A 26,033-nucleotide genomic window follows, 5' to 3' on the forward strand; every position below is an offset into this window, starting at 1 on the left:
AAAATCAGAAAATAGAAAGAGAATATATGTCATTGATATTTGTTGGTTTTTAATTTAGGAAGAGAGATTTACATGAAATAACATGATAGAGCTGGGGTGGAGCCACTGATGCAAGACAGAATATACTGAGTGGCCAAAAGTCACAGGAGGGTGTGTCTCATTATAAAATGTGCCGTGTATGACCCCTGAGAGTTGTGGATAGCTGCAGCGTAGCTGAGCAGTCTGTCACAGACACCAGTGTTGTGAAGATAGCAACAAGTCGCGAGTTAACTGACTTTGAATCTGGGATGATCATTGGCACACGGGTCATAACATTGCGGAGATTACACGCGAATTAAGGTTTCTGAGGTCAACAGTGTCGAGGGTGGATCTTCAATATCACATAGAGAATGTTACAATCTGCGTAAACAGCCGGACGAGAAGACCAGAGGTGTTTAACGAACGGACATCACGTCGCCTCCGCAGAACCACAATGGGCGCTCGACGGGCTACTGTGAGTCAGATCACCACCTAGTTGAATATTGGGAGTCAAGAACCCATTTCTAACCATGACTGTAAGGAGGCAACTGCACCGCGTAGGCTTCAGCAGCCAACGACCAACTCATGTCCCTTTGCTGACACCTCAACACAGAACTCAATGATGTGCATGGGCTCGCCAACATCGGCAATGGACCGTGGAACAGTGGCGGCATGTGGTATGGTCCGATGAATCCCGGTTCCAGTTGTACCAAGCTGATGGGCACGTGAGAGTGTGGCGTATGCCCCATGAAGCTATGGATCCTGCGTGTCAACAAGGTTGTGTCCAGGCAGGAGGTGGCTCAGTTCTGGTCTGGGTGGTGTTCTAATGGTCACAATCAGGCCCCATTTTCTAGCTGCAGGGAGCGCTGAAAGGTGCACATTATGTGGACATTTTTTCAGATCATCTGCATTCAACTCTGGCCGTAATAATAATAATCGTATGGCCTCAGCTGCCGTTTTGCAGACATTTCGATTTGACGCCATCTGGCTGTCTGCTCGTCAATTTCGACGTTCCGGTTTACTCTGTCTGCCATCTAGCGGACCTAGAGTAAACCGGATCTCTCTTGGGCGTCTATGGCTGAGATTGAATTAATTTTGTCGGGTAAATACCAAATGTATCACCAGAGATCTTTTACATGCCGACATCGTACGACATGGAGTGTCGAGTGGACTTTTTTCCGCCCTTCAAAAATCCGACTACCTCTGCCGGGTTCGAACCCGCTATCTTGGGATCCGGAGGCCGACACTCTACCACGGATCCACAGAGGCAGCTACTCTGGCCGTAGAGTACTCTGATGGAGATACCATGTTTCAACAGGACAATGCACCATATCACTGCTCTGTGGTGGCACACAGGTGGTTGGAGGAGCACTCCAGTGAAGTTACAACCATGGATTGGCCCTCCAGACCTCCCAATCTTAATCCTATCGAGCATTTATCGGATGCTGTCAGTGTTGGTGTATGCTCCATGAACTTTGCACCAACTACACATGACCAATTGTTGGTAGCAGTGCAAAATGCATGGGTCCAGATCCCTCCAGAACGATTCCACACCTTGTCGAGTCAATGACTTGCTGTATTGCTCCTGGTTTGAGGGCTCGCGGAGGAGCAAATTGTTATTAACATCACATTCAGTGTTTTCCCATGACTTTTGGCCACTCGGTGTATATTAATTAACAGGTCTGGAAGATGGTACATGATGTAATGATATTTCTTTGTTGAAATTAGAGCAAGCCATCAAGAAAATGAAGAGCAACCATTCAGCAGGGATTGACGAGTTGAACATGGATCAGTTGGTGTGCAGTGAATGTACAGAGTGATGAAAACCATACAGAAGGAGAATGTTATACCAGGTGAAGATCTAGATGGTTTTCATTGCTTACTTGTTGCTGATATTCAGAAGAGAAAACCAAGAAACCAAGAAAAACAGCGGTCACAGTGAAGTAAAGTTTGGAAGTGTAAAATGTTGAAGAACTTAAAACATCAATTTTTACTGTAGCTGAAGAAATCTGTGGGCAGCAGAGGGAGATTCGCTAGTGTATAACAGTAAAAAGAGTGAAAGAAGCAAAATCAGGTTTACATAAAGCAGGGAAAATTGGAGATTTCTATGAGACTGAGGAGAAACTGACATTGTACCAAAAGAAAATGGTACAGATGAAAAATACGTCAAAACAAGAACTGGCTGACAAATTGAAATCTAGTAACACAAAAAATTGGTTTACATTATCATACAAAATAAAAGGCAAATGTCTGAGGGTATTAGCACCACTGAATGCATTAATGGCGAAATAGCATGTAACCTGGAAAAGGCTGCAACAGAACTTCAATCTTAATTTGAAAAGCTGCTCAACTCATATGAAATCACCAGCAATAATGAGGTAGCAGATAAAAACAAATGTCAATTCAATCACAATGATTTGGGTGATATCTCTTGGTTGGAATTAGAGCAAGCCATCAAGAAAATGAAGAGCAACCGGTCAACAGGGATTGACATGTTAAACATGGATCAGTCGGTGTGCAGTAAATGTGCAGATTGATTAAAAACCATATGGAAAGAGAATGTTATACCAGATGATTGGAAGAAAGGGCTTACAAAGGCATAACTCTTCTCTCTCTCACCAAACTCGGTAGCTGTAGTCGCTTAAGTGCGGCCAGTATCCAGTATTCGGGAGATAGTGGGTTCGAATCCCACTCTCGACAGCCCTGAAGATGGTTTTCGGTGGTTTCCCATTTTAACACCAGGCAAATGCTGGGGCTGTACCTTAATTAAGGCCACAGCCGCTTCCTTCCAACTCCTAGCCTTTCCTATCCCATTGTTGCCATAAGACCTATCTGTGTCCATGCGACATAAAGCAAAAAAAAAACCTCTTTTCTGACATGGTCTCAAGTTCTATGAATCTGTGCTGCTAGAAAAAGATCAGGAGAATAATAGAACCAGGTCTGGAAGAAGAATAACATGGATTCAGACCTGATTGATCATCTGTAGATCTCTTTGCTACTAGAATGCTTTTAGAGAAATATTGGGAAAGGAACAAGCCTGCCATAATAGTCTTTTGTACAGAAAAGGTCACATCCCTCGTTACCATATTAGGGAAGTATTAATCACTCAGGATGGCTGTTCCAGAAGGCTTTGTGCCAGAAGTGAAACAACTCTAGCTAGAAACTAGGAGTTGTATCCAAGTACAAGCTAGAAGATCATGCTGGTTTGAGACTAGAAGTAGAGTGTAGCAGGGAAGTTGTCTGGTCTCCTTTGCTCTTTGTAAGCGTTATGGATGAAATTATTAAGTCATCAAAATGGAAGACAGGAATTAAAATACAATGGTATTTGAAAATTACATCATTTATTAGTATTGACAAGGCAGACACATAACATTACCAGTTCATTTTTGTTGTGAATATTAGATAAAAATCAATATGGGCCAAAACAAACAATAATGGTTACATTAATTTTAATTGGCACCATTTTTTCAGCAGACAACAGATTCACCCTAGAAATTAACAGTAGGGTTCAAGAATCTCCAAACTTCTACAACTCTGTATCACAGCTTCTATGGAACAAAAGTTTCCCCCAGGATATTAAAATTTTATCACATAGATCCTATCTCTTTCCCATCCTAACCTACGGGCTAGAAGCTGCTACCCTGAAGGGAGGGATAATTGCCAGATAAAAGCAACAGAGATGAAGTTCCACAGGTCAAGTATACAAAAGACGAGACGGGACAGAACATAAATGAATCAGTCTGCCTTCAACAAGGGCTGCAATGAAGTGTACGTAACAATCTGGAGGACTCAAGGTTGAAATGGTTTGCTCACCTTATGAGTATGAAACCAAACAGCCAAAGCCTAATTTTGAAAGATACAGATCTGGAAAAAGACCTAGAGGCAGACCAAGAGATGGATGAAACAGGTGCAAAAGGACATGGCAAGGAGAAGCCCGGAATGGGAAAAGATAATAGAAGACAAGTGGTGGCAGAACAGAAGATCATGGAAGACGCCTGTTTATTCCCAAACCCAGCCTGGAGGAGTGGAGAATCAATGATGATGATGATGATGATGATGATGGCAGGAAATATATATTTTGATTAGTTCCAAACAACTACAGGAGTCATCAAGAAAGTGCCATTACACCATTACTTTTCATCATTATAAAGGATGAAGTCATAAAGGAAGTTAGGATAACAACACAGACTCTCGAACATCTCCCCCTTTGCAGATGTTTTAGTCAACTGGGAAAATACTGACAAGGAAAATAACAGGTAAGACAGGTTGAAATGCATACTGATTTTTTTTCTGACACAACTGTTGTACTCTAAGAGCACAACGTGCGGAAAAATCAGTCTCCAGATGTAACTACAAGTCTCTGAAATCATGTGGTGTATCTCTCATATACAGTAGATCAAAGGGAGGTAGCGTGAGTAACATATATGTTCATGATGATTAGAGTGGACGTACCTGATGTCCTAGGTACTCGAGGCCAGTGATAAGCAGAGCCGCACCTGCTTGTTTGTTGTTTAAAAGAAAGCAAGTCAGTGAAAAGGAGTTCCTCAGATGATGATGTTTTAAATCCTATTAACATAGCGGGATTTATGATTAATTATTTCCACGAAAAGAGGTGTTTTTTTCCGGAGAAATAAGCTTGAAAGAAAAGGGGCAATATCTGATTGATGGAAAATAATCGTAGAGAAGTGCAACGTATTGAGGAGGTTTCTCGTGATGTACACAGTGGAGACGGTGAAAGCAACTAGAGAGATTCCGCTCGTCAAAACCTTCTGAGGATCGCATGTGAAGTTCCGCGTCCAAGTTCGAAACTAGAATATGATTCTACAAGTCTGTCGCTATGCAAATCGTCCAGTTGTAGTTATGTTCCTAGTCCCATAAAAAGGGTGCGCTAAAACATCAGTATGAAGTACAAGAGAAAGGTTGTAAAATTCTGGCTCAATGAAGGTGGTAAAAAGTGTATCACTTTCCGCATCATAATACCAACAGTTCTTTGTTCCCTAAATTATTTATAACACTGCAGAAGCCAACCGGAACCTTCGGTCCTCTGGTTTTAAAAAAAATGTTTAGAGCAGATAACATCATTGTCACTGCCAAAAAATCAGGAAAATTGGGGTAAACAGAACTGAAAATATGGTTTAGAGAAGCTTTTTTGCCATTCTCTGAAGGCAATTGTGCCCTGCTTTTTGATTTGTGGACCACATATAGTGATACAACTTGTCTTGAAGACATCCCTCCATGCAAAACAATAGAACTGCTTCAGATTCCTCCAAGTACCATGGGCATAATTCAACCGTTAGACAAATTCTTCTTCTGGCAGTGGAAAGCTTTTTACCGCTGATTAACAGAAATTCTAACTTCTTATAATGGTGTTAAAATTGAGGTTCACCACAGACACAATCCTTAAACTGCAGTCTTTCATAATTTTCAGTTATCATCTCAACGATTTCAGGATATGATAAAATATTCATGGTTTGCAATGAATTACACAAGAGAACGACCTCCTGAGTTTGTAATGGCCACTAAATATTGTTTGGAGAAGAAGAAAGAAAGTTGTGAAGAACAGTGCGGTAATGAAGTTCTAATTTGTTGTGCTTGATGTACAAAAAACTTGTGTTATCATTATGCAATTTATATCAGTCACTTCTGCTATACTTTTGTGAGCGACTGACACATGAATGAAACAATACAGCTTCAGAGCGGGTTGAGAGACTGCATGCATATTATACAGCTCACTACACCACCACTCTGAGCTGGCTCAGGGATGTCCAGCTGTGCCACCCGCCATGCTTGCATACCGGGAGTTGAGGTAAGATTTTGGAGCCCTGCAGTTAAATCTGAATGCCGATTTTCTGCATGCTATCCTCTTACAGTACAACGATTGTGTCAAGAGAAGTTTAGGATAGGTTTCAACCTGTGTTACCTGTCATTTCCCTTGTGAGATGAACGATGAAAAGAGGTGGAATATTTGACATGATCTTCTGAAGGTATATATATGGATTCTCAAAACAAGTCATATTTAGGATGATGAGGAACAAACATTAGGACAAAGACAATGACAGGTCAATGTGGTAAGAGGGAACAACAGAAGAGAACACAAGGACAAACTTAAAAATACAAAAACATAAGGACAATCTCCATATCTTTGTACACTGCTGTTTCTAAATACTGTATACCACATCAATCCCAGTGGACATCTTGGATGTATCACCTCAAGTGAATGGTGTAATGTGAATGTAACAAGAACAAAAATCAGCTAAATTCTATCAGTTTGTTACCCTCTCTAGAACAATAAGGTACTCATAATATCAAAACAAAGATCGTAAATTTGCAGTATAATTGGTATTACAACTAATTTACAAGAAACGCCATTACACAATTCCAAATTTGGTGCTAGGTATGCTATTAGAGCAACAAAAATTATAAGGTCATTTTCTTTCCAACATATCAATAATTCCAGCGGGTAAAATGAATGAATTCTTAATGGGATTTTCCTGTTACTGAATGAAGATTTCTTCTGTGGGATAATGTAGGAGTAGAAAAACTGAAAAATGCTTGTCAAATTGAAATTTGTTAATATTCAAGGCCAAATTGTAGGGTAAACTCGAATATCATCTCGTATTACAATGCTCGTCTGCAAGCTCATGGAAAGCTTTACCAGAACTTGCTCTAATACACTGCCAGACAAAAATCTCAAGTACCCAGAAGGGGAGGAGGATAAGAAATGAAACTTCACATGTAGAGAGGGTATGTGATGTTATTTCAGTGATTACAAAGTCGAGTCAAATTAACAAAACACTTGGCAGTATGACCGCACTTATCATTATGATGTTGCACCCCTTTTGGCCTGGATGCCTGCACTAATACGGTTGAGAAGGCTATCACAAAGCCCTTGTATCCTCCCCTGAGGCAAGTTGGCCCACAACTGTTGTAACTCGTCCTTGATATCCTGGATACTGGCACTGGTACTGAGCTGACGTCCGAGCTAGTCGCAGACATGTTCTATCGGAGACAGACCTGGGGATCTTGCTGGCCATGGGAGTACCTCAACACTACATAAACAGTTCATAGACACACGTGCATTGTCCTGTTGGAAAATGGCACCACAATACTGCTGCATGAGAGGTAACACATGAGGATGCAGGATGTCCCTGACATATCGCTGTGCCGCCAGAGTTCCCTCAATCCCTACTAGCCGTGACCTGAAGTCATATCCAATGGTCATCTGGGGTAGTGCAGAACCACAATCCATTGCTGAATACAATGTGACTCCATTCATCAGCAGTCCATGCTTTCCGGTCACGAGACCACTCCAAATGCAGCCGCTTGTGTTGTGGGCTTCAAGGCAGCCTACGCAAGAGACGGTAATTCCCTTGTCCGGCTGCTGCTAGTTTCCTCCCAATGGTGCGGGATGACACAGAATGTTGCAGGGAGTCCAGTACTTGTTCTCGGATGGCAGGCACAGATGTGAAGTGGTTACAATGTGCTTGGTGAAGAATACAGCAATCCTCACTTGTGGTGGTCAGACGTGGTCGATTGGAACCTTGATGAAGAGTATGCCTGCCCTCACTTTTCCATGCAGTCCAGCATCGGACCACTGTCACCTCCAAATGCCCTGAAAATCTGGATATTTCATGATTCAACCAACCAGCCAAATGGGGACCCACGAGGCCTCTTTCAAATCCTGTCAAGTGTTGATAACACTGTCTTACACGAGTATGCGGCATCTCCGTGTCTTCACAGTGATCACTCAACATCTGACGCTGTTCATGCCCCTTCTATACCCTGCCAGGACTGGTAACTACACTAAACACAAACAAGACTAATGCACTCTGGTGGTCATTCCACCTATCACAGAGAATTGCAACTCTAATCAATTACAAACCCGCCGATGGTGTATATGTGTACAACGTTAGAGTGACATCCAACCATTTCTTCTAGGTGCTTTAATTTTTTTTTGTCAGACAGTGTACATTATTATAAATGCTTTTCCTTTTCTATTCAATAAATTAACTAGTAATAGGTGATGATTTTGCTATGGGTGTACATTCAGTATGAGATGGCTATAGTGCTCCCATTTACAACTTGGAGTGCAGGAAGGACAAAGATCATTTGATGATTTGATCTCTAGATGTAAAGAATTCAAAGTTTTTTTTAAACTGCTTCATATGAGAGTTGTTGTGAACAGAAGAATCAAAAATTCAATATTAGAGTAAAAAAGAAATCACTGGAGAACTATAAAATTACAATGGTACAGCTAGGCTGGAATATCCTCTTAATAATACTTTTATTGTAGCCAAATAGCCATACAAAGGGTATAACATCTGATAAACTGTTTAATTTGTGGAGATGTGCAAGAAGCAACTTACCTAATGGAACAAAATGAAAATACCTTGAGTATAACAAAAGATAAATACATAGCCATATTTGTAGTTTTTGAAAAAACGACTTGGTGAATAGGGAGAAACTACTGCAAAAGTTAAGGAAAATAACTGGACAAGAAAATGAATTAGAACAAATCATGAGGAAAATCCTAACAAGAAACTCAATAGTAACAAACGATGGAATATGAATGTCAAGTCCAATAACACAAACAGATAAGGGTATTGCCGGATGATCCAATGAGCCCAGCACTATTTAATATTACAGCAGCTGATGTAATCAACACAACAGAAGGCTTGGGCATTGTGTTAATATTATATGCCGATGACATGGTCTTAGGATCAAGTAAGAGAGAAGATCTACAAACAGTAGCAGAACGGCTAGAGAATTGGGCAAAAGAAAACGCAACTTCAAATTAAACAGGAATATCCTATTGGAATGTAATAAAATTTAAGATAAAAGAAAATGAGCATTGTTCAAGGTTAGCCAGGTGTACATCTAAACTACTAAAACATGAACAGGGATACTGTGATACTTCCAGACAATATTTTCTTACATATTGTGCAGTATCATCTTCATGATTATGGAAACAACTGAATATTGAATAGCAACAACAATTTCAAACATAATTCAATTGTTTATTTGTAAATAATAAAACTTAAGACTTTCTTCATAGACTTTTGAGGATGGAGTGAAACACCAAGGACAACAGCAGAAAACCTTGTTTGATTTATCTCTTTAAATCTATAATTACATTAATTTATGAATCTGTGTCACATTGGATTTCACATCTCCAGGTTTTAATTTCATTTTTAATTGTGTTTTAACAACAAGACTGGTATTTTTCAACAATCTTTCTTGATTCAACATGCAGAGGAATCATCTTTCAAGGGACCAGACTGAAAGGGTAATCTGATTACAGCAATGAGGTGAACGCCATGTAAATATATCATTTGCTGCAGCCAGACATTTACAACAAGACCTTATGAGTGTCCCATAGCATTCAATGAAATAAGAATTAAAAACAAATTAAAAACTGCATTCAAAGCATGCGAGAGAGGTAGCAAGTTGTTGTAAATATCCGTGGAAATACTACTCATTACTGATGTATAGGGACCTCAGAAAATGGCAAATAAAATGCTTATCAGTGGAAAAAAATACTTAAGTGGTAAAAAACCAGTAAAAAACAAGACAAGAAGGTGTAAAGTGGTAAATAAAGTCAGTAAATAAGCTGAGATAATTTTAATTTTTAATGCATCATAAAGTAAATATCATAAGCTTATGTGGCAATAACAATACTAATAATGTTAATGAGTGTACCCAAGAATTCTAGAAAATTCACCTTGCTACACTAATAATTCTGCTCAGAAGTGAACCCTTTTAGCAAAGAGCACATGTCTTGAGTTCTCCGCCCAAGGATGGTTGGAACCTCAACACATCCAGCACCACCTGTCGTAAGCAGCCTAGGGGTCTCTGAAGCAGCATACTAAGGAAATTAGTAATGAGGTGGTTTCCTGATGCTTTCCTCACTGGGCCAGAAGGTGCTGTCAAATATCAGTCAGCCAAGCCCAATGAAATGCATACACCATCCAAACCTATGAAAAACACTTTCACACCATTCATTACAGATACTGCATGCAATAAAGGAAACTGTTCCAATCAAAACATGTATGCAAGAAGCTTACTGAAAACATTCAAAACATGTTAACACAATATTCTGTACATCATTCAATAATATCAAGTAATGAAATACTGTATATCATATTCTGAGTTATACCAAATATATTTATACATGCAAAAATAAATAAATAAATAAATAAATAAATAAATAAATAAATAAATAAATAAATAAATAAATAAATAAATAAATAAATAAATAAATAAATAAATAAATAAATAACCGATGAGCCCACTGCCAGACTGGGGAAGAACACCGTAATTCCATGACTGAAAAGGCTTAAAGACCATGAATACTTCAATATTTGTAATTGGTGAAATGAAATTATTTTTCTCTTCAGGGAATTACATTTTTGAAATAAAGGACTGTTTAAAATATTCAGAGATTAAGTCTGAACTTACAATACAGGTTCCTGGCACTAAAAAGTTTAAATGAGACACATGTAGAATCGCTAGAAAGCGTAGGAATTAATTTTGATATCCGGAAATGTAATTTGTATGAGACTGACTGATGAATGATGTACTGCGATATATCATGGTTTTTATTGTAAAATTTGTATAAAACTGCAAAAAAGAATAGTAAAATACACATATATTCATAAAAGATTGTGAATTACAAAAGAATTTGTGGATGGTAAAATTATTAAAATTTGTGATATGTCACAATTATGAAATGATCACATCATGAAATAGACCTCAAAAAACACTTGTGTAACATTTACCTCACAATTTATAATTTGTGAAAACACCATTTGCAAAAATTAGGAGTCCCTACTAGTGTAACAAGAAACCTGTTCACTATTGTTCTTTGAGTAATTAATGTTTTACAGAAGTATTCCAATTCTTTCTCTGTTGTGCTTCTTTTCTTTCTGTCTTACATTATTGTGCAACAAGTGCCACAGGAAACATAACTTCTGTAATATATATCTATATTTAAGAATAAATAACAAATGATGATACTTTTAAAAAAATTACAATGTTCTTATTAAAGTTCCAGTAGTTTACAATGGAAAAGCAGGATGGATGGCTTTTGATATAATCTCATATTTCAATACTCAATGTCAAGAAAATGAGGGTGGGAACAGATTATGGTTGGGAAGGAGAAATACAGAGTATTAATAAATTAATGTCATGAAACAACACAAGGTGATGAAATAAGGCTAGAAGTGGTAATGTATAGCAGCAAGGAAGTATAGCATGGCTTCATAGAATACTGTGTCCACCTCTATGGCTGAATGGTCAGCATCTTAGCCTTCAGTCCTCAGGGTTCAATTTCTGGTCAAGTCAAGGGATTTTACAGTTAATTTCCTTGGCCTGGAGACTGAGTTTATGTCCCCAACATACCTTCAACTCATATACCACACATAACACTATACTCAACCACACTAGTACACAATTTCCCATACACAGTAGATGCTGCCTACCCTCACTGGAAGGTCCCTGCCTAACAAGGGCTGCACCAGGCTAGCAATAGTCAAACAAAATTATTACAGAACACCATAATCAGGACTGAATTTCAGAAAGTTATTTACTGATATTAAACAAAATTGCAAACACTTATACCTCACCAACAAGTTCAACTAGAGAGAATGTAACTAAATGAGAAATTTAACAGTGACTATATCACAGCTTTAAGTTACTTCTATTTTCATGATGACTGAGTGACAGCACATTAGCATCAACGCTTAACCTACATATATATTATGAGCAACTGGATGCTGAATTACTAGCTCTGGTCTGCACTTCCTGATGCAACTTAGGTTGATACTCTTCATACAGAGGAAAGCAGATCAAATAAGTTATCCATCAGTCTGTAAGTAATATTTGTCCTCTTACAAAATGATGGAGAGAACAACTCTGTTATTAAATAAATACTTCAATAATGGACAACACAAATGACTTCATTTAAATAAATGTTCATAGTTGAGAAAATACTTAGAAGACACTGACAGAAATGGAAGATGGATTCTTCAGTTAGGACTTCTAAATTGACAAAATCTATGCAAATTACAGCTCACAGTCCAGTCCACAATTACTAAATCAGGTAAATTTCTTAGTATATATTAAAATGTCATATGCATTCTTTTCTTTTAAAATGAGAACTGTACAACAGAATAACTCACACAGCCTCAATTCTCTAGTATTACAAAATATGTCCAACTTCTTCAGATATTTTACTCTTTCCTTGTCTGACCAGTTTGCACTAGCAACTTCTGATTACCAGGCATGTAGATTCTTTTCTAAAACATAACTTATGACATGTAGCAACTACAAACTTGTCATAGCCGGAGGGCGAGCATATGCTTTGGGGATGAAACCGTACTTCCGAGTTTTAGGTGCATATGCCCATAGCCAACCATCAACAGTCTGATTATTCAGATCCGCGTAGATCCAGTCTCCTCGGCGAACAGACAAGTCATCCGGTGCTTGTGCCTAGGAGAAAAACAGTACATTAAAATCATATCTTTGAGATTATTAGGATCATTGTTAATAAATTCTGAGGAAATTTGGAATTTATACTGCAATATTTCTCATAAATGCAGATATACTGCCTAATTTCAGAGTAGGAATTTTTCAAGGTTTAAATATAACTTTCTAAAAATGAACCTTCACATAGTTCACAGCTCTGTGACTGGTGTATGAAAAATTACTTTTAAATTTTTCAGTCTGTTGAAAGACAAAATATAACACAACTCTATAACATGCCTGTAACAAAAATACACTTATTGAATATATTTCATTCTACAAGAACACACTCATATTCTATCAAATCACTTTTAACTGTGAGTATATATGTATAATATTGTTTACATTGCAAAAACTTGTCATTGAATGTAAATTGGTGATGTGAACAGATGAAACAAATTATAAGAATGCAGAAGTCTGTTATTGACACAGAGACCTTTCATATTATGACAAAATCTGTAAGATAGGAACAAAAATAAGTTGGTTGAAAGAAGTTAACAAAACCTAAGATTATAATTACAGCATAATTAAATAAATACATAACCACAATGTAAAATATTACATTTTTGAAACAAATACGTATACAGGAGTAAAATATTTATGTAATATATTGATTTATGTAAAGTATTGTAAGATTTAAAATTCATAAAGGCAAGTATACGTTAAAAGATTGAAGTGTCAGCAAGAACTATTTTGGAGTCTAACAAGAAAATTCTAAGTTGCAGTGCAAGAAGAATGAGATCAGTACAATATCTTTCCGTGGTTTTAGCTAAAATGAAGATGGAATTCTAAATAGAGAGTAGAGAGGAGACATGGAAGCCCTGATCGATGATCGCTGAGAATCATCACTAACCCAGGACTAATAGAAGAAATAAGCCCATTAACATGACTGATGTCAAGCATAGAAGATGGAAAAGATGACTTGTTTCTTATTTTCTTTCTTAGTTGCATTGTAGAATTATAATTAGAAGTTGGCTGTAGAGATTTCTTTTCTAATAGTATTCTAGTCTAAATTCATAAACCAGTGCTTTAAAGTGTTTCCATGTAATAAAAAAAATATTAAAAAAAACAAGCAATAGCTCTACATCCAAATGAAGGGTTTTGTGACGTCAAAATAGGTAGTAATAAAGGCTATGCGCATAACAGCTGATATTCAAATCAATCAATCACTACTGATCTGCATTTAGGGCAGTCGCCCAGGTGGCAGATTCTCTATCTGTTGTTTTCCTAGCCTTTTCTTAAACGATTGCAAAGAAATTGGAAATTTATTGAACATCTCCCTTGGTAAGTTATTCCAATATCTAACTCCCCTTCCTACAAACGAACATATGCCCCAATTTGTCCTCTTGAATTCCAACTTTATCTTCATATTGTGATCTTTACTACTTTTAAAGACAATATTCAAACTTATTCGTCTACTGATGTCCTCCCAAGCCATCTCTCCACTGACAGCTCAGAACATAAAAAGGGCACTAGGAAAGTTTTGCAATACGCAAAAACGGTTGGCTGGACACCCCTGTTGGTGAGGGATGAAAAGAGGGGTGAAAACCGGTGTAGAAGACAGCTAGGAACGACCTTCACACCAGTTGTTACCAAGCAGTGGGATTCAAAGCAAGTTAAGATGTCAGTGTGGTCTAAAGGTGAATATTGCGCAATTATCCGCTACAATTTTGCTCGTGGATTAACTGTTGACCAGTGTCTGAAAGAAATGACTCCTGTGCTGGGGAAAGACTGTCCACATAGGACAACAATTTTCCGCTGGTACAAAGAGTTCCAGAGGGGAAATTTTGCGGTTGAAGACAATTCTCGTTCCGGGCTACCGTCTGTATCGGTGACTGAGGAAAACATTGAAGCTGTGAGGAAAATGTTGCAGCAAGAGAGGCGGTTGACGTATCAGCAGGTAGAAGAGACCCTCCACATCCCTGCACCAGCTATTCATTCAATTCTACACGACCATCTCCATGTTAAAAAGGTTTGTTTCCTTTGGGTGCCCCATTCACTTTCAGAGGAACAAAGGGTACATCGAGTGAAATGGTGCCGAAAAATGCTAAAACAGTCTGAAAATGGGACTTCGCGTATCATCAATAGCATCATTATAGGTGAAAAAAACTTGGGTTTATTATTACGATGTCCCAACAAACTCCCAGAACAAGGTGTGGCTGTTTGAAAATGAGGGTACTCCTGTGACTGTGCGAAAGTCAAGGGCATTGAAGAAAAGGATGATTGCAGCATTCTTCACTAAACAGGGCATCCTGACTCGTGTTGTGCTAGAAACACAAAGGGCAGTGAGACTTGTCTGCCTCGGGTCATCCAGGCTCTCAAGGTCACGGCTCAACATTTGGCTCTTGCATCACGACAATGCTCCAGCACATCGTGCTAATGTAACACTGGATTTTCTTGCCAGATCAGGATTGACTGTGCTTAATCACCCTCCATACAGTCTCCTGATCTTGCCCCATGTGACTCCGCACTCTTCCCAGAAGTGAAGATGAAGCTGAAAGGGAGGCGTTTTGCATCCGATGAGGAGCTTCTGGCAGCATGGGATCAAGAGTGTGAAAATGTAACGGAAGAAAAGTGGCAGAGTTGGTTCAGTGACTGCTTTCGACGTGTGCAGAGGTATATTGAGTGTGGTGGAAATTATTTTGAAAAGGTCTAAAGCACTCACTCACATTTCAAAACTTTCCTAGTGCCCTTTGTACCACTTACATGTTACAAATCTCATGACTGGTCCGTACTGAAATGTACATTAATTCAACAATGATACAGAAGTTTATTGAGATCCACCTATTCAATACACATTGGGTTCTTAAAAATTAAGATTTACATCTTGTCATACTAATTTAACGGCACATTTCGCCCATTGTATGGGCATCATCATCCGTAATCTCATGCCTAAAAGATAAAGATCAGGATCCTGATTACTCTAGTTAAAATGTTACACAGAGAAACATACGTGTTATAAAAATGAGGAAACTTGTTGAGAGTTCCTAAATGACAATTTACATAATTAAAACATTTAAAAATAGCCAAACTGTCCTTATTTACATGAACAATAAGAAAGTCTATGGCTAAAATTATGGCCTTGAGGTACAAGATCAAAACATGAATGGAATCTGGTTAAAAGGCAACCCAATTTGAAGTCGTAGAATGGTTACAATGAACTTTAAGTGACTTAATCATTTAAAGACATTAAATATTCTAGTAGAAAGCTTATAGTATTATCACCGAGTATATAGCTGTGTGACTGATGGAGTTGTTGTTATTAAACCCGTATTTGTGAGGTGAGTCCGAGGTGGTCTTATTTTTGTTGAAAAGATTATGAAAGTTTCACGGTTGAGTGTTGCCGTGTGTGTCTTTACTAGCTGATGTGATTGTTTCCTCATTGTGCTAATAGTCAAATGGGAGCACTTGTGCTTGATGTTGGCTATAGATTGAATGATGAGAACGACTACTGAGGGATGTGTGGTGAAGAATCTGTAATGAGAGGAGGGTAGAAAGACTTTAAGTTTGACAAAAAGACAGCTATTTGGCAAGAAACACTGTGTATACATTTACTTACCTTCTCAATTTTTGTGGTGTGAACTAGTTGCCTTTGCAGCGTCAGAATGAGTGACACTTGCTTTTCTTGTATTGTATCTGTGTGGAATTGAGGGAGGTGCAGGTGAGGAAATGGGCAGAGCGTTAAGCTTACGCACTGTTGACTGTGGGAGGTTAGTAGGGGCAGACACAGAGGGAGTTACCTTTAATGGAATGGTGGGAGATTTTGTAATGTCATTTTAAGAATTTCATTTTGATTTAAATTTAGTGATTGTAACAAGTTGGGAAAAATCTCGTATAAGGGATATTTTACTATCATTAAGTCATTGAGATTGAGGTTTTTATTATAGTATTGATCTAAGTAAATATAAATGGTTTCTAATTCATTCATTAATTTCCCTTTGCTCACTCTTTTGATAATTGTAAGATCCTGTACGATAGTTGTAAAATGATGCCCTGTATCTTTCATGTGGGAACTCATGGCTGAGAACTTGTTGTGTTTATTGGCAATATAGTGCTCTTGATATCTTGTAAAGAAACTCCGGCCTGTTTGCCCAATATACGAAACGTCACAGTGCGTAGTGCGTGCATTTGAGTCTGTATATGCCTGAACTTGAGATACAGGTTGTGGTTAGTGTTTGTTGTCCTAAAGGCAATGTTGATATTTTGCTTTTTTAAGGAATTTGTCACCTGGTAAATACTTGGATTATTGTAGGTGAAAATGGCAAACTTAGATTTTTTGAGTTTATCTGGGATAAGGTTTGTTGCTAATTTAAGTTTAATCCTGTTGATTATTCGGTTTTCTGTTTTAAAACCATTTTTTGCCAAATTCTTTATATAATTGATTTTTTTTTTCAATTCTTAGGTGTTAGAGGGATTTTTAAGGCTCTGTAAATTAAACTGTAGAAGGTTTAGGGCCTACTGATGAATTTTTAAATGTTAGTGGGGTATGAGTAGGTTTTCTAAAAATTTGGAAATCAAATGTATTCTTATCCCACCATTCCATTAAAGGTAACTCCCTCCGTGTCTGCCCCTACTAACCTCCCACAGCCAACAGTGCGAAAGCTTAACACTCCGCCCATCTCCTCTTCTGAACCACACCCCCCTCCCTCAATTCCACACAGATGCAATACAAGAAATGCAAGTGTCACTCGTTCTGACACTGCAAAGGCAACTAGCTCACACCACAAAAATCGAGAGGGTAAGTAAATGTATACACAGCGTTTCTTGCCAAATATAGCCGCCTTTTCTTCAAATTTTGAAGTTTTCTACCCTCCTCTCATTACAGATTCTTCACCACACATCCCTCATCAATAGTAGTTCTCATCATTCAAGCTATAGCCGACATCAAGAACGAGCGCTCCCATTTGACTATTAGCACAACAAGGAAACAATCGCATCAGTTAGTAAAGACACACACAGCAACACTCAACCGTGAACCTTTCATTATTTTTTCAACAAAAATAAGACCACCTCGGACTCACCTCACAAATACGGGTTCAATAACAACAACTCCATCAGTCACACAGCTGTATACTCAGTGATAATATTATAAGCTTTCTACAAGAATATTTAATGTCTTCTTTAAATGATTAAGCCACTTAAGGCTCACTGTAACCATTCTATGACTTAAAACTGGGTTGCATTTAACCAGATTCCATTCATATTTTGATCTTGTACCTCAAGGCCATAATTTTTGCCATAAACTTTCTTATCATTCATGTAAATAAGGAGAGTTTGGCTATTTTAATTTTTTTTTTAAAGATTTTAATGAAAAATTGCACCAACATTAATCATTTTGCTTGAACATACTTTTAAACATGTTTTAATTGTCTAAATTGTCATTTAGGAACTCGTAACATGTCTCCTCATTTTTTTAACACATGTGTTTCTCTATGTAACATTTTGATCAGAGTAATCAGGATCCTGATCTTTATCTTTCAGGCATGAGATTACAGCTGATGATGCCCATACAATGGGCAAAACATGTCCAATTAATATGACAAGATGTAAATCTTAATTTTTAAGAACCCAATGTGTATTGAATAGGTGGATCTCAACAAACTTTTGTATCATTGTTGACATTCCACTTATTATTATTTATAAGTTTCATATTCCGTATTGATTGGATTCAATGTAATAGACAAGAAAAATGTTCCACCGATCAATACTATTTATTGTGAGTGAATTATTGCACTAGTACCGGTTTCGGCCTTTCTTGGCCATCATCAGCTAGCACACAATATTTACAGTCATTAGACAAAATTACAAAGATGTTACGTTAGAGCATCCGGATGTCTACTGAAAAATGGAAGTAAAATATATTGCAATATGTTGCGTTAAAATATCTCTGATTAAAAGTGGTGATGGTTACAATAAACTAAAACCTATTGAGTGAGCATGGACATGGGTACATAAACACATTAAAATATATAGGCCACATCATAAGATACTAAAAATATAGCACATTAAACACATTAAAACATGGTATATTTAGCGTGTGTATGAAGGAATGCCTGGATATATGTATGAATGAAAAGAGTACTTCCTATTGTTGCTGTGGAGGTTGTGTACCGATATGTTTGGAGATTAGTTGTTTTCTGCTACGAGTACGTCTGGGGCTCATGTTAGCTGTGTGGAGGGATGTTGGTGGAGGGGAAGGAGGAGTGGCTATTGTGGAGGTAGGGGCGGGGTTAGGTTTGTGATTCGTCGGTTTGTTATGACGTGTGTTTACTAATTTGAGATAGTCATTCTTTATTGCAGGAATGGCTTTGTCAAATATGATACTGGTTTTCTCTGTAATGTCGTTAATGTTATGATTGGGGTTAGCATATTGATCCAGAGAAATATAGAAATCTTCGGTTATGTTGAGCAGGGGGCCCTTAGAGTTTATGTTTAATATCATCATGTCATTATTGACGTCCGTGAAATTGTGCTTAGATTCTTCTACATGTTGACCTATTGATGAGAAATGGTTGTGCTTTACTGCATTTATGTGTTCATTATAATGGACGGTGAAGTTTCTGCCTGTACGTCCAATGTAGCTTGTGTCACAGTTGTTACATTTGATACGGTAGACACCTGATTGGTTGTATTTATTATTATTATTGACTGTTTTGGTGTTGTGTATAGTGTTGGTGCTGTTGTGTGTGGTTTTGAATGCTATTTTCAGGTTGTGTTTCTTAAAGACATTAGTTATAGTATATATATTGGTGTTGTTGAAGGTAAATAGGACATAATCTTTTTTGGGTTTGGCTGTTTTGATTAATTTAGTTTTAGGTTGGGATTTTATTTTCTGAATGATTTTGTTGACCATTTCTTTGCTGTATCCATTGTATTTGGCTATATCGTGGATTAATTTTAATTCATTATTTCGATCTTCTATTGTCATTGGGATATTGAAAGCTCTATGTATCATACTATAATAGGCTGCTCTTTTGTGTGTGTTAGGATGAACGGAGTCATTTTTTATGGTATTTAAAGTGCGTGTGGGTTTCCTATAGATCTTGTAAGATAAGTGGGTGTCGTGCCTGGTTATTGTCAAGCCAAGTAATTTAAGGTACGGTTATTTTCAGTTTCTTTAGTGAATTTAATTTGGGGGTCTAAATTGTTAAGTTTGTCTAGTATCGTATCTGCATCAGTGAATCTATTATCTATAATTACGAAGATATCGTCGACAAATCTACACCAAAAATGTATATTATCTATTTTATTAATTGATGTGTGTTCTAGGTGGTCGATATATATTTCTGCTAATATTCCAGAAGCAGGAGATCCACACAACTAACATGAGCCCTAGACGTACTCGTAGCAGAACACAACTAATCTCCAAACATATCGGTACACAACCTCCACAGCAACAATAGGAAGTACTCTTTTCATTCATAAATACATCCAGGCATTCCTTCATACACACGCTATACTCATATTAGCTTTTCTTTACAGATAACAACCATATAACGTGCATAGACGAGAGAGGTGTCACCACCAACTGCTCTGAAATCAAACCCTGTCTCGCTGTATATATAAATCTTACTGGACTACATCAACAGTTGAATTGCACAGTACTCAATTTTCAAATTTTAATGACAAGAGTTCTTATAACATACCACTACAAAGTATATCAGCCATAGAACATTCTCGTTGATCACCTAATACAACTTAATTAACACAAGAACTACAACAGGATTGAAGAATGAATGCTACGCAACATGAACTCAAATTTTAATAGACGTTTTTAAAATATACAATGTTTTAATGTGTTTAATGTGCTATATTTTTAGTGTCTTATGATGTGGCCTATATATTTTAATGTGTTTATGTACCCATGTCCATGCTCACTCAATAGGTTTTAGTTTATTGTAACCATCACCACTTTTAATCAGAGATATTTTAACGCAACATATTGCAATATATTTTACTTCCATTTTTCATTAGACATCCGGATGCTCTAACGTAACATCTTTGTAATTTTGTCTAATGACTGTAAATATTGTGTGCTAGCTGATGGCCAAGAAAGGCCAAAACCGGTACTAGTGCAATAATTCACTCACAATAAATAGTATTGATCAGTGGAACATTTTTCTTGTCTATGACATTCCACTTAGTCGAGCAGCTGGTCTTCTTTCTCCCAAATCTTCCCAGCCCAAATTTTGCAACATTTTTGTAACGCTACTCTTTTGTTGGATATCACCCAGAACAAATCGAGCTGCTTTTCTTTGGATTTTGTTCCCGTTCTTGAATCAAGTAATCCCGGTGAGGGTCCCATACACTGGGATCATACTCTAGTTGGGGTGTTCTTATAAATAAGATTATACTAGGCCATGAGATTTACATTATACGGTCATTAAAGTTGATATTATGAGTTTTGAGATATTGATATCCAATTGTGCTTTTAGGTAAGAATATTACAGGTTTATTCAGATGAAATAGACTTCTCTTCATATTGCACGAGCAAGTAAGGTAAGTTACAGTATATATGTTGATAAACAGAATATGTTACAGACGTGAAAATTGGTATTTGTGATCTCCTTTTAAAATAAACAGGTATTTTTTATTTTGGAAATTCCACGTAATGGGCGAAGGGGTGAAAAGAAGTGAAGAAGGAGTAGAATTATTTTTATGATGATACTTATATCTCAAAAACTGAAGATGTTACAGACGTGAAAATTGGTATTTGGAATCTCCTTTAAAAATAAAGTACCAGATTTTTTTTGTTTCTGGAAAATCCACTTAAGGAGCGTGAAAAGAAATGAAAAGTGGGTAAATTTTTAAAATTAATATATCTACATCATATATCAAAAACTTAACATGTTACAGACGTGGAAATCGGTATTTGGAATCTCCTTTAAAAATAAACACCTATTTTTGTTTTTGGAAAATCCACGTAATGGGGGAGGGGGTGAAAAGAAGTGAAGAAGGAGTAGAATTATTTTTATGAGAATACTTAAATCTCAAAAACGTTACAGGCGTGGAAATTGGTATCTGGTATCTCCTTTAACCTTCTGTCGGGCACAATGCTGAAAGTCACATCAACAAGCGCAATGAGCCCAATAGGCACTTGTAGAACTAAGGTATGTAAGTTTATTTAAATCATTCTTCTAACCATGAAATATTTTTAGGTTTAAAAAAAAGGTATATTTTATTGTATTATATATCTTTTATTGAAAACAATCACATTTTATTTGCAAAATAATATTTCTGAGAATTAAGCATATTTTGTTTACACAACAGCTAATAATAATACTAAAATCTTACAGCCTACCTAAAAAGTAATCAAATAAACTGTGAACTGTAATATGACTGATATAACATAGACAGAAGTACATGGATATGAGTAATGAAAAGTTCCATACAATAGATAGGCAGGCTCAGGATATGGAAGGAGAATGGGTGGCATACAGGAATGTTGTAGTAGAAACATTCAAATGTCACTTGATTTGATTTTCCTTCTCAATAGCACTAGGAAGGATTGCTTTAGCACAAATTACACACAAAATTTGCATGTGACAAACAAGTTGCATTCTTACGTTTCTTGCATTCATATTTTGACATTCATTTGAGTCCAGTTGCAGTGGTGCATTGACGTCTTTTGGATGGTCCTAAGGTTGACTCATCATCTTTTTCTTCTTCTGTGCAAGGACAAAATCTTTTCAGCCTCTGCTGGAGGTCTGTGGGCATTCCAACAGTTTTTGTATTTCATCGGGTAATTTCTTCAATCACCAGTACATGGGACAATTGTTTCAGCAAGAGTCTTCTCGGCATTGGTTGTAATCCATTACAAAGGTAGATAATTGATATCGCTTATATTCAGCATTGCAAAAAATATGATCATTGGCCATTGCTTGATGTTTCGAGTTACATCAAATGTAGCTGACATTTTGTCTACAGTACCTGCTCCTCCCTTTGTTGAATTATAGAATGTAATTATGTTTGGCTTCTTTTTCTCTCCAGAATCAGGATCGATTGATTTATCATCATGAAGTGTGGACACAAGAATGGACACATGGCACTAAGTTAGTCTCTTTACTGAAGCCAAACATGCTAGTAAATTGTTGTTTACCTTTGGTAGCAACAAAATGTGGTGGCAGCTGTCTTTTATTCTTTTTCAGAGTACCAACAAAAGACATTCTTTTTCTGTTTTAGTACGACAAGACCTAGGTCACTGAACCAGTAATAATAATTTCGTGTGGCATTTCTAGCCTAGTGCAGCCCTCGTAAGGCAGACCCTCCGATGAGGGTGGGCAGCATCGGCCATGTGTAGGTTACTGCGTGTTATTGTGGTGGAGGATAGTGTTATATGTGGTGTGTGAGTTGCAGGGATGTTGGGGACAGTACAAACACCCAGACCCCGAGCCACTGGAATTAACCAATGAAGGTTAAAATCCCCGACCTGGCCAGGAATCGAACCCGGAACCCTCTGAACCGAGGCCAGTATGCTCACCATTCAGCCAACGAGTAGGACACTGAACCAATTATCCACAGTTATGTTACGACCAGAACCAAATAAGGGTTCAGCCAATTGTTTAACTACTTGAGCTGGCTTGTTACTAAAAAGGAAAGACCCTTGAGGTTGTTTCCCACAGTAAATTTTCAAATTATAGGAATAAAACATTCTTGAATCAATGAGAGTGTAAATTTTGATTCCATATTTGTTTGGTTTCGACGGTATGAATTATCGAAAAGGGCATCTACCACGAAAACCGGGAATCATTTTGTCTATTGTTGTGTTTTCCCCTAGACTATAAGAGTTCTGACAGTTGTGCACAAAAGTGGTGAAAATATCACATATTGGAGCAAGCCAATCTTCTGTTTTTCTCGCCGCTCTATTATCACGATCATCGAAACGTACACAATGAATCAGAGTTTCAAACCTTTTAATACTCATCACAAGGTCAAATTTTTTGATTCCATCACCATTACTCCCCCAGAGTTCTTCGAGACTCTGCTGTTTCCTATGTAGGCCCTTGCTAGGTACAGTAATGCGATGAAAGCCTTAATTTCTATAACAACCATGGTTTTTATGTCACTTTCTCTGGAAAAATGATCATTGATGCTTTCTATGTACTGATTTGTGTATCTGGCTATATTTTCTAATATTTCATCAAAAATAACATTTTTCTGACAATCTACAACAGTTTTCACCAACGTAGCATTTCCAATAACCCCAGGGAGGTGAGTAAGAATGTTATGAGGTCCCATTCGTACACTTCTCGCTGATGGATTATCACACCACTTAGTAATTCGATCCTTTCCCAAAAAGTAATTGGTAACTGCATGTGAATCTCCCTCATCAGTCTCCTCACACTCCTGCTCTGTTTCTGAACCACAAAAGCGCTCTTCTACTTCATCCTGTGAAGTGATGTCACTTTCTTCTCGAAATTCCTTATACAAGATGTCTTCATCACTATCATTTTCTAAATAACTCATTTTGGAAAGATCCACAGGATTGGTAAGATCATAAACTTTCTTTGAGATATTCGCATAAAACCTCTGAAAAAAATAAAATAAACAGAAGCATTAATTTCATGATTGGGCGCAATGTGCTTGATAGACCAGCTTACGAAATGTACTTGTTTTCATAATTATTTATATATTCTTATAATGTTTAGTTATAAAATGAGTTCTATAACCTATTTTAATCAATAAATCTTGGAAAAACATACCTTACATATTATTGCAAAATCAGGCGCAATGTGCCTGGGAGATCACTATGGTTATAGCATGTACTAGAGGCAGTCTTACAATTGGCTTTACGTTGCACTATCACATATGTCTTATGGCGACGATGGGATAGGAAAGCCCTAGGAATTGGAAGGAAGCATCCATGGCCTTAATTAAGGTACAGCCTCAGCATTTGCCTGGTGTGAAAATGGGAAACCAAATAAAACCATCTTCAGGGCTGCCGACAGTGGGGCTCGAACCTACTATCTCCTGGATGCAAGCACACAGCTGTGCGCCCCTACCCGCACAGCCAACTCGCCCGGTTCATGCACTCGAGAAAGATGCAGGTAAATTAACCATTGCGCTTTCAAACAACACTAAACAAGATGCAGCTACTCAACAGTGCTAGTAGAGCTACACAATAGAAAGCGAGAGAGGGGATACAAAGTGTGACCTATGCCTATTAGATTGGTTGCGCCCCGCAATTCTTATGATTGTTCAAGAACACAAAAGAAAATTAACAAGATATGGTTAACCAATGAAATTAAATTCCTTTATAGGAAGAAATCTTTCCTAAACAATCGTCTTTACGAATCTCACCTCGAAGCAACTCGCCTACTATCAAGTGCTCAATGGGACTTATTTCAATCCCATATAGACGATAAATTATTCTTCATACTTTCCAAAAAGCAATCAATTCTAGACAGAAAACTTAACAATCTCAAAAATATCTCTACGACAAGGAAACCTTTTACTAAATTACCTAATGAACCAAAAAATCATGACAGTATAATTAGTAAGTTCCACCCCCCTGTTATAAACTTATCCAAAACAACCCTAGATGATAATGATAACTTAATCCTATCAAAAGGCCCTAAACATAACTGGCCTAACTTAAATAAAAATAACAGTGTTTTTAATACAATCACTGAATCTGAATTGGCTATCAAAAAAATGCCTTTAGAACTACAGGACGAAATTAGACTTGATGTAAAAAGAAAACTTAATAAGATTTACACATCCAATGATAATAGCAACACTGTTCCCTTCGTTGAACGTAAACACATTCTTAACCTCAAAAAGAAAATTAAAGACCAGGACCTCATCATCACAAAAGCTGACAAAGGTAACACTACAGTAATAATGGATAAAGTTGATTATATCGAGAAAACCAAAAATTTCTTCAGCAATAATTCCTTTTCTATAACAAAGAAAGATCCTACCCAACAAATTCAACGTCTTCTAAAACAAACCCTTAAGAACTCTTCTTTCTTATTTACTGAACATGAAAAAACAAAATTATTAAGCATGAATCCAGGCCTACCAACCGCTAAATCTCTCCCTAAAATTCATAAAACTGACGTCCCTATTCGACCAATTATTAATTACAGACCCAGCCCACTTTACAAATTAGCACAATTCATTCATAAATTTCTTAAGAATAATTACAAATTTTTATCGAATAAGTCTGTAAAAAACACCATAGAACTAGTTGAGAAATTAAATAACTTCAAAATCCAACCACACCACTCTCTACACTCTTTCGATATTGTCAATATGTATCCCAGTATTAATATCAGAAAATTATTTCCTATTATTGAAAATAACTTAAATACATATAGTTGCTTAAGCAAACTTGAAATTAATGATTTTATGACCCTCTTAAAATTAGTAGTTACTAACAACTTCTTCATCTTCGACAATACAATTTATCAACAAGATGGTTTAGCTATGGGCTCTCCAGCCTCAGGGATCCTTGCAGAAATATACCTAGACTTTTTAGAACACAATTT

The 26,033-nt window shown here is 37.2% G+C and overlaps 1 protein-coding gene across 5 annotated transcripts in view; it reads right to left on the reverse strand.

Moving 5' to 3' along the window:
* Positions 1-9,624: 9,624 nt before the first annotated feature.
* Positions 9,625-26,033, reverse strand: part of Dlish (Dachs ligand with SH3s) — a 206,694-nt gene continuing 190,285 nt past the window's right edge. For 4 of the 5 annotated variants that reach the window (XM_067135166.2, XM_067135168.2, XM_067135169.2 and 1 more), the window contains exon 7: positions 9,625-12,507. In XM_067135166.2, the coding sequence (XP_066991267.1) occupies positions 12,343-12,507 (165 nt within the window). In that variant the 3' untranslated portion in view covers positions 9,625-12,342. The remainder of the gene's footprint in view (positions 12,508-26,033) is intronic. The other variant, XR_011017519.1, reaches the window with a different exon arrangement.

This window comes from Anabrus simplex, chromosome 1, assembly GCF_040414725.1.
Source record: "Anabrus simplex isolate iqAnaSimp1 chromosome 1, ASM4041472v1, whole genome shotgun sequence".
In the NCBI taxonomy this organism is placed as follows: Eukaryota; Metazoa; Arthropoda; class Insecta; order Orthoptera; family Tettigoniidae; genus Anabrus; species Anabrus simplex.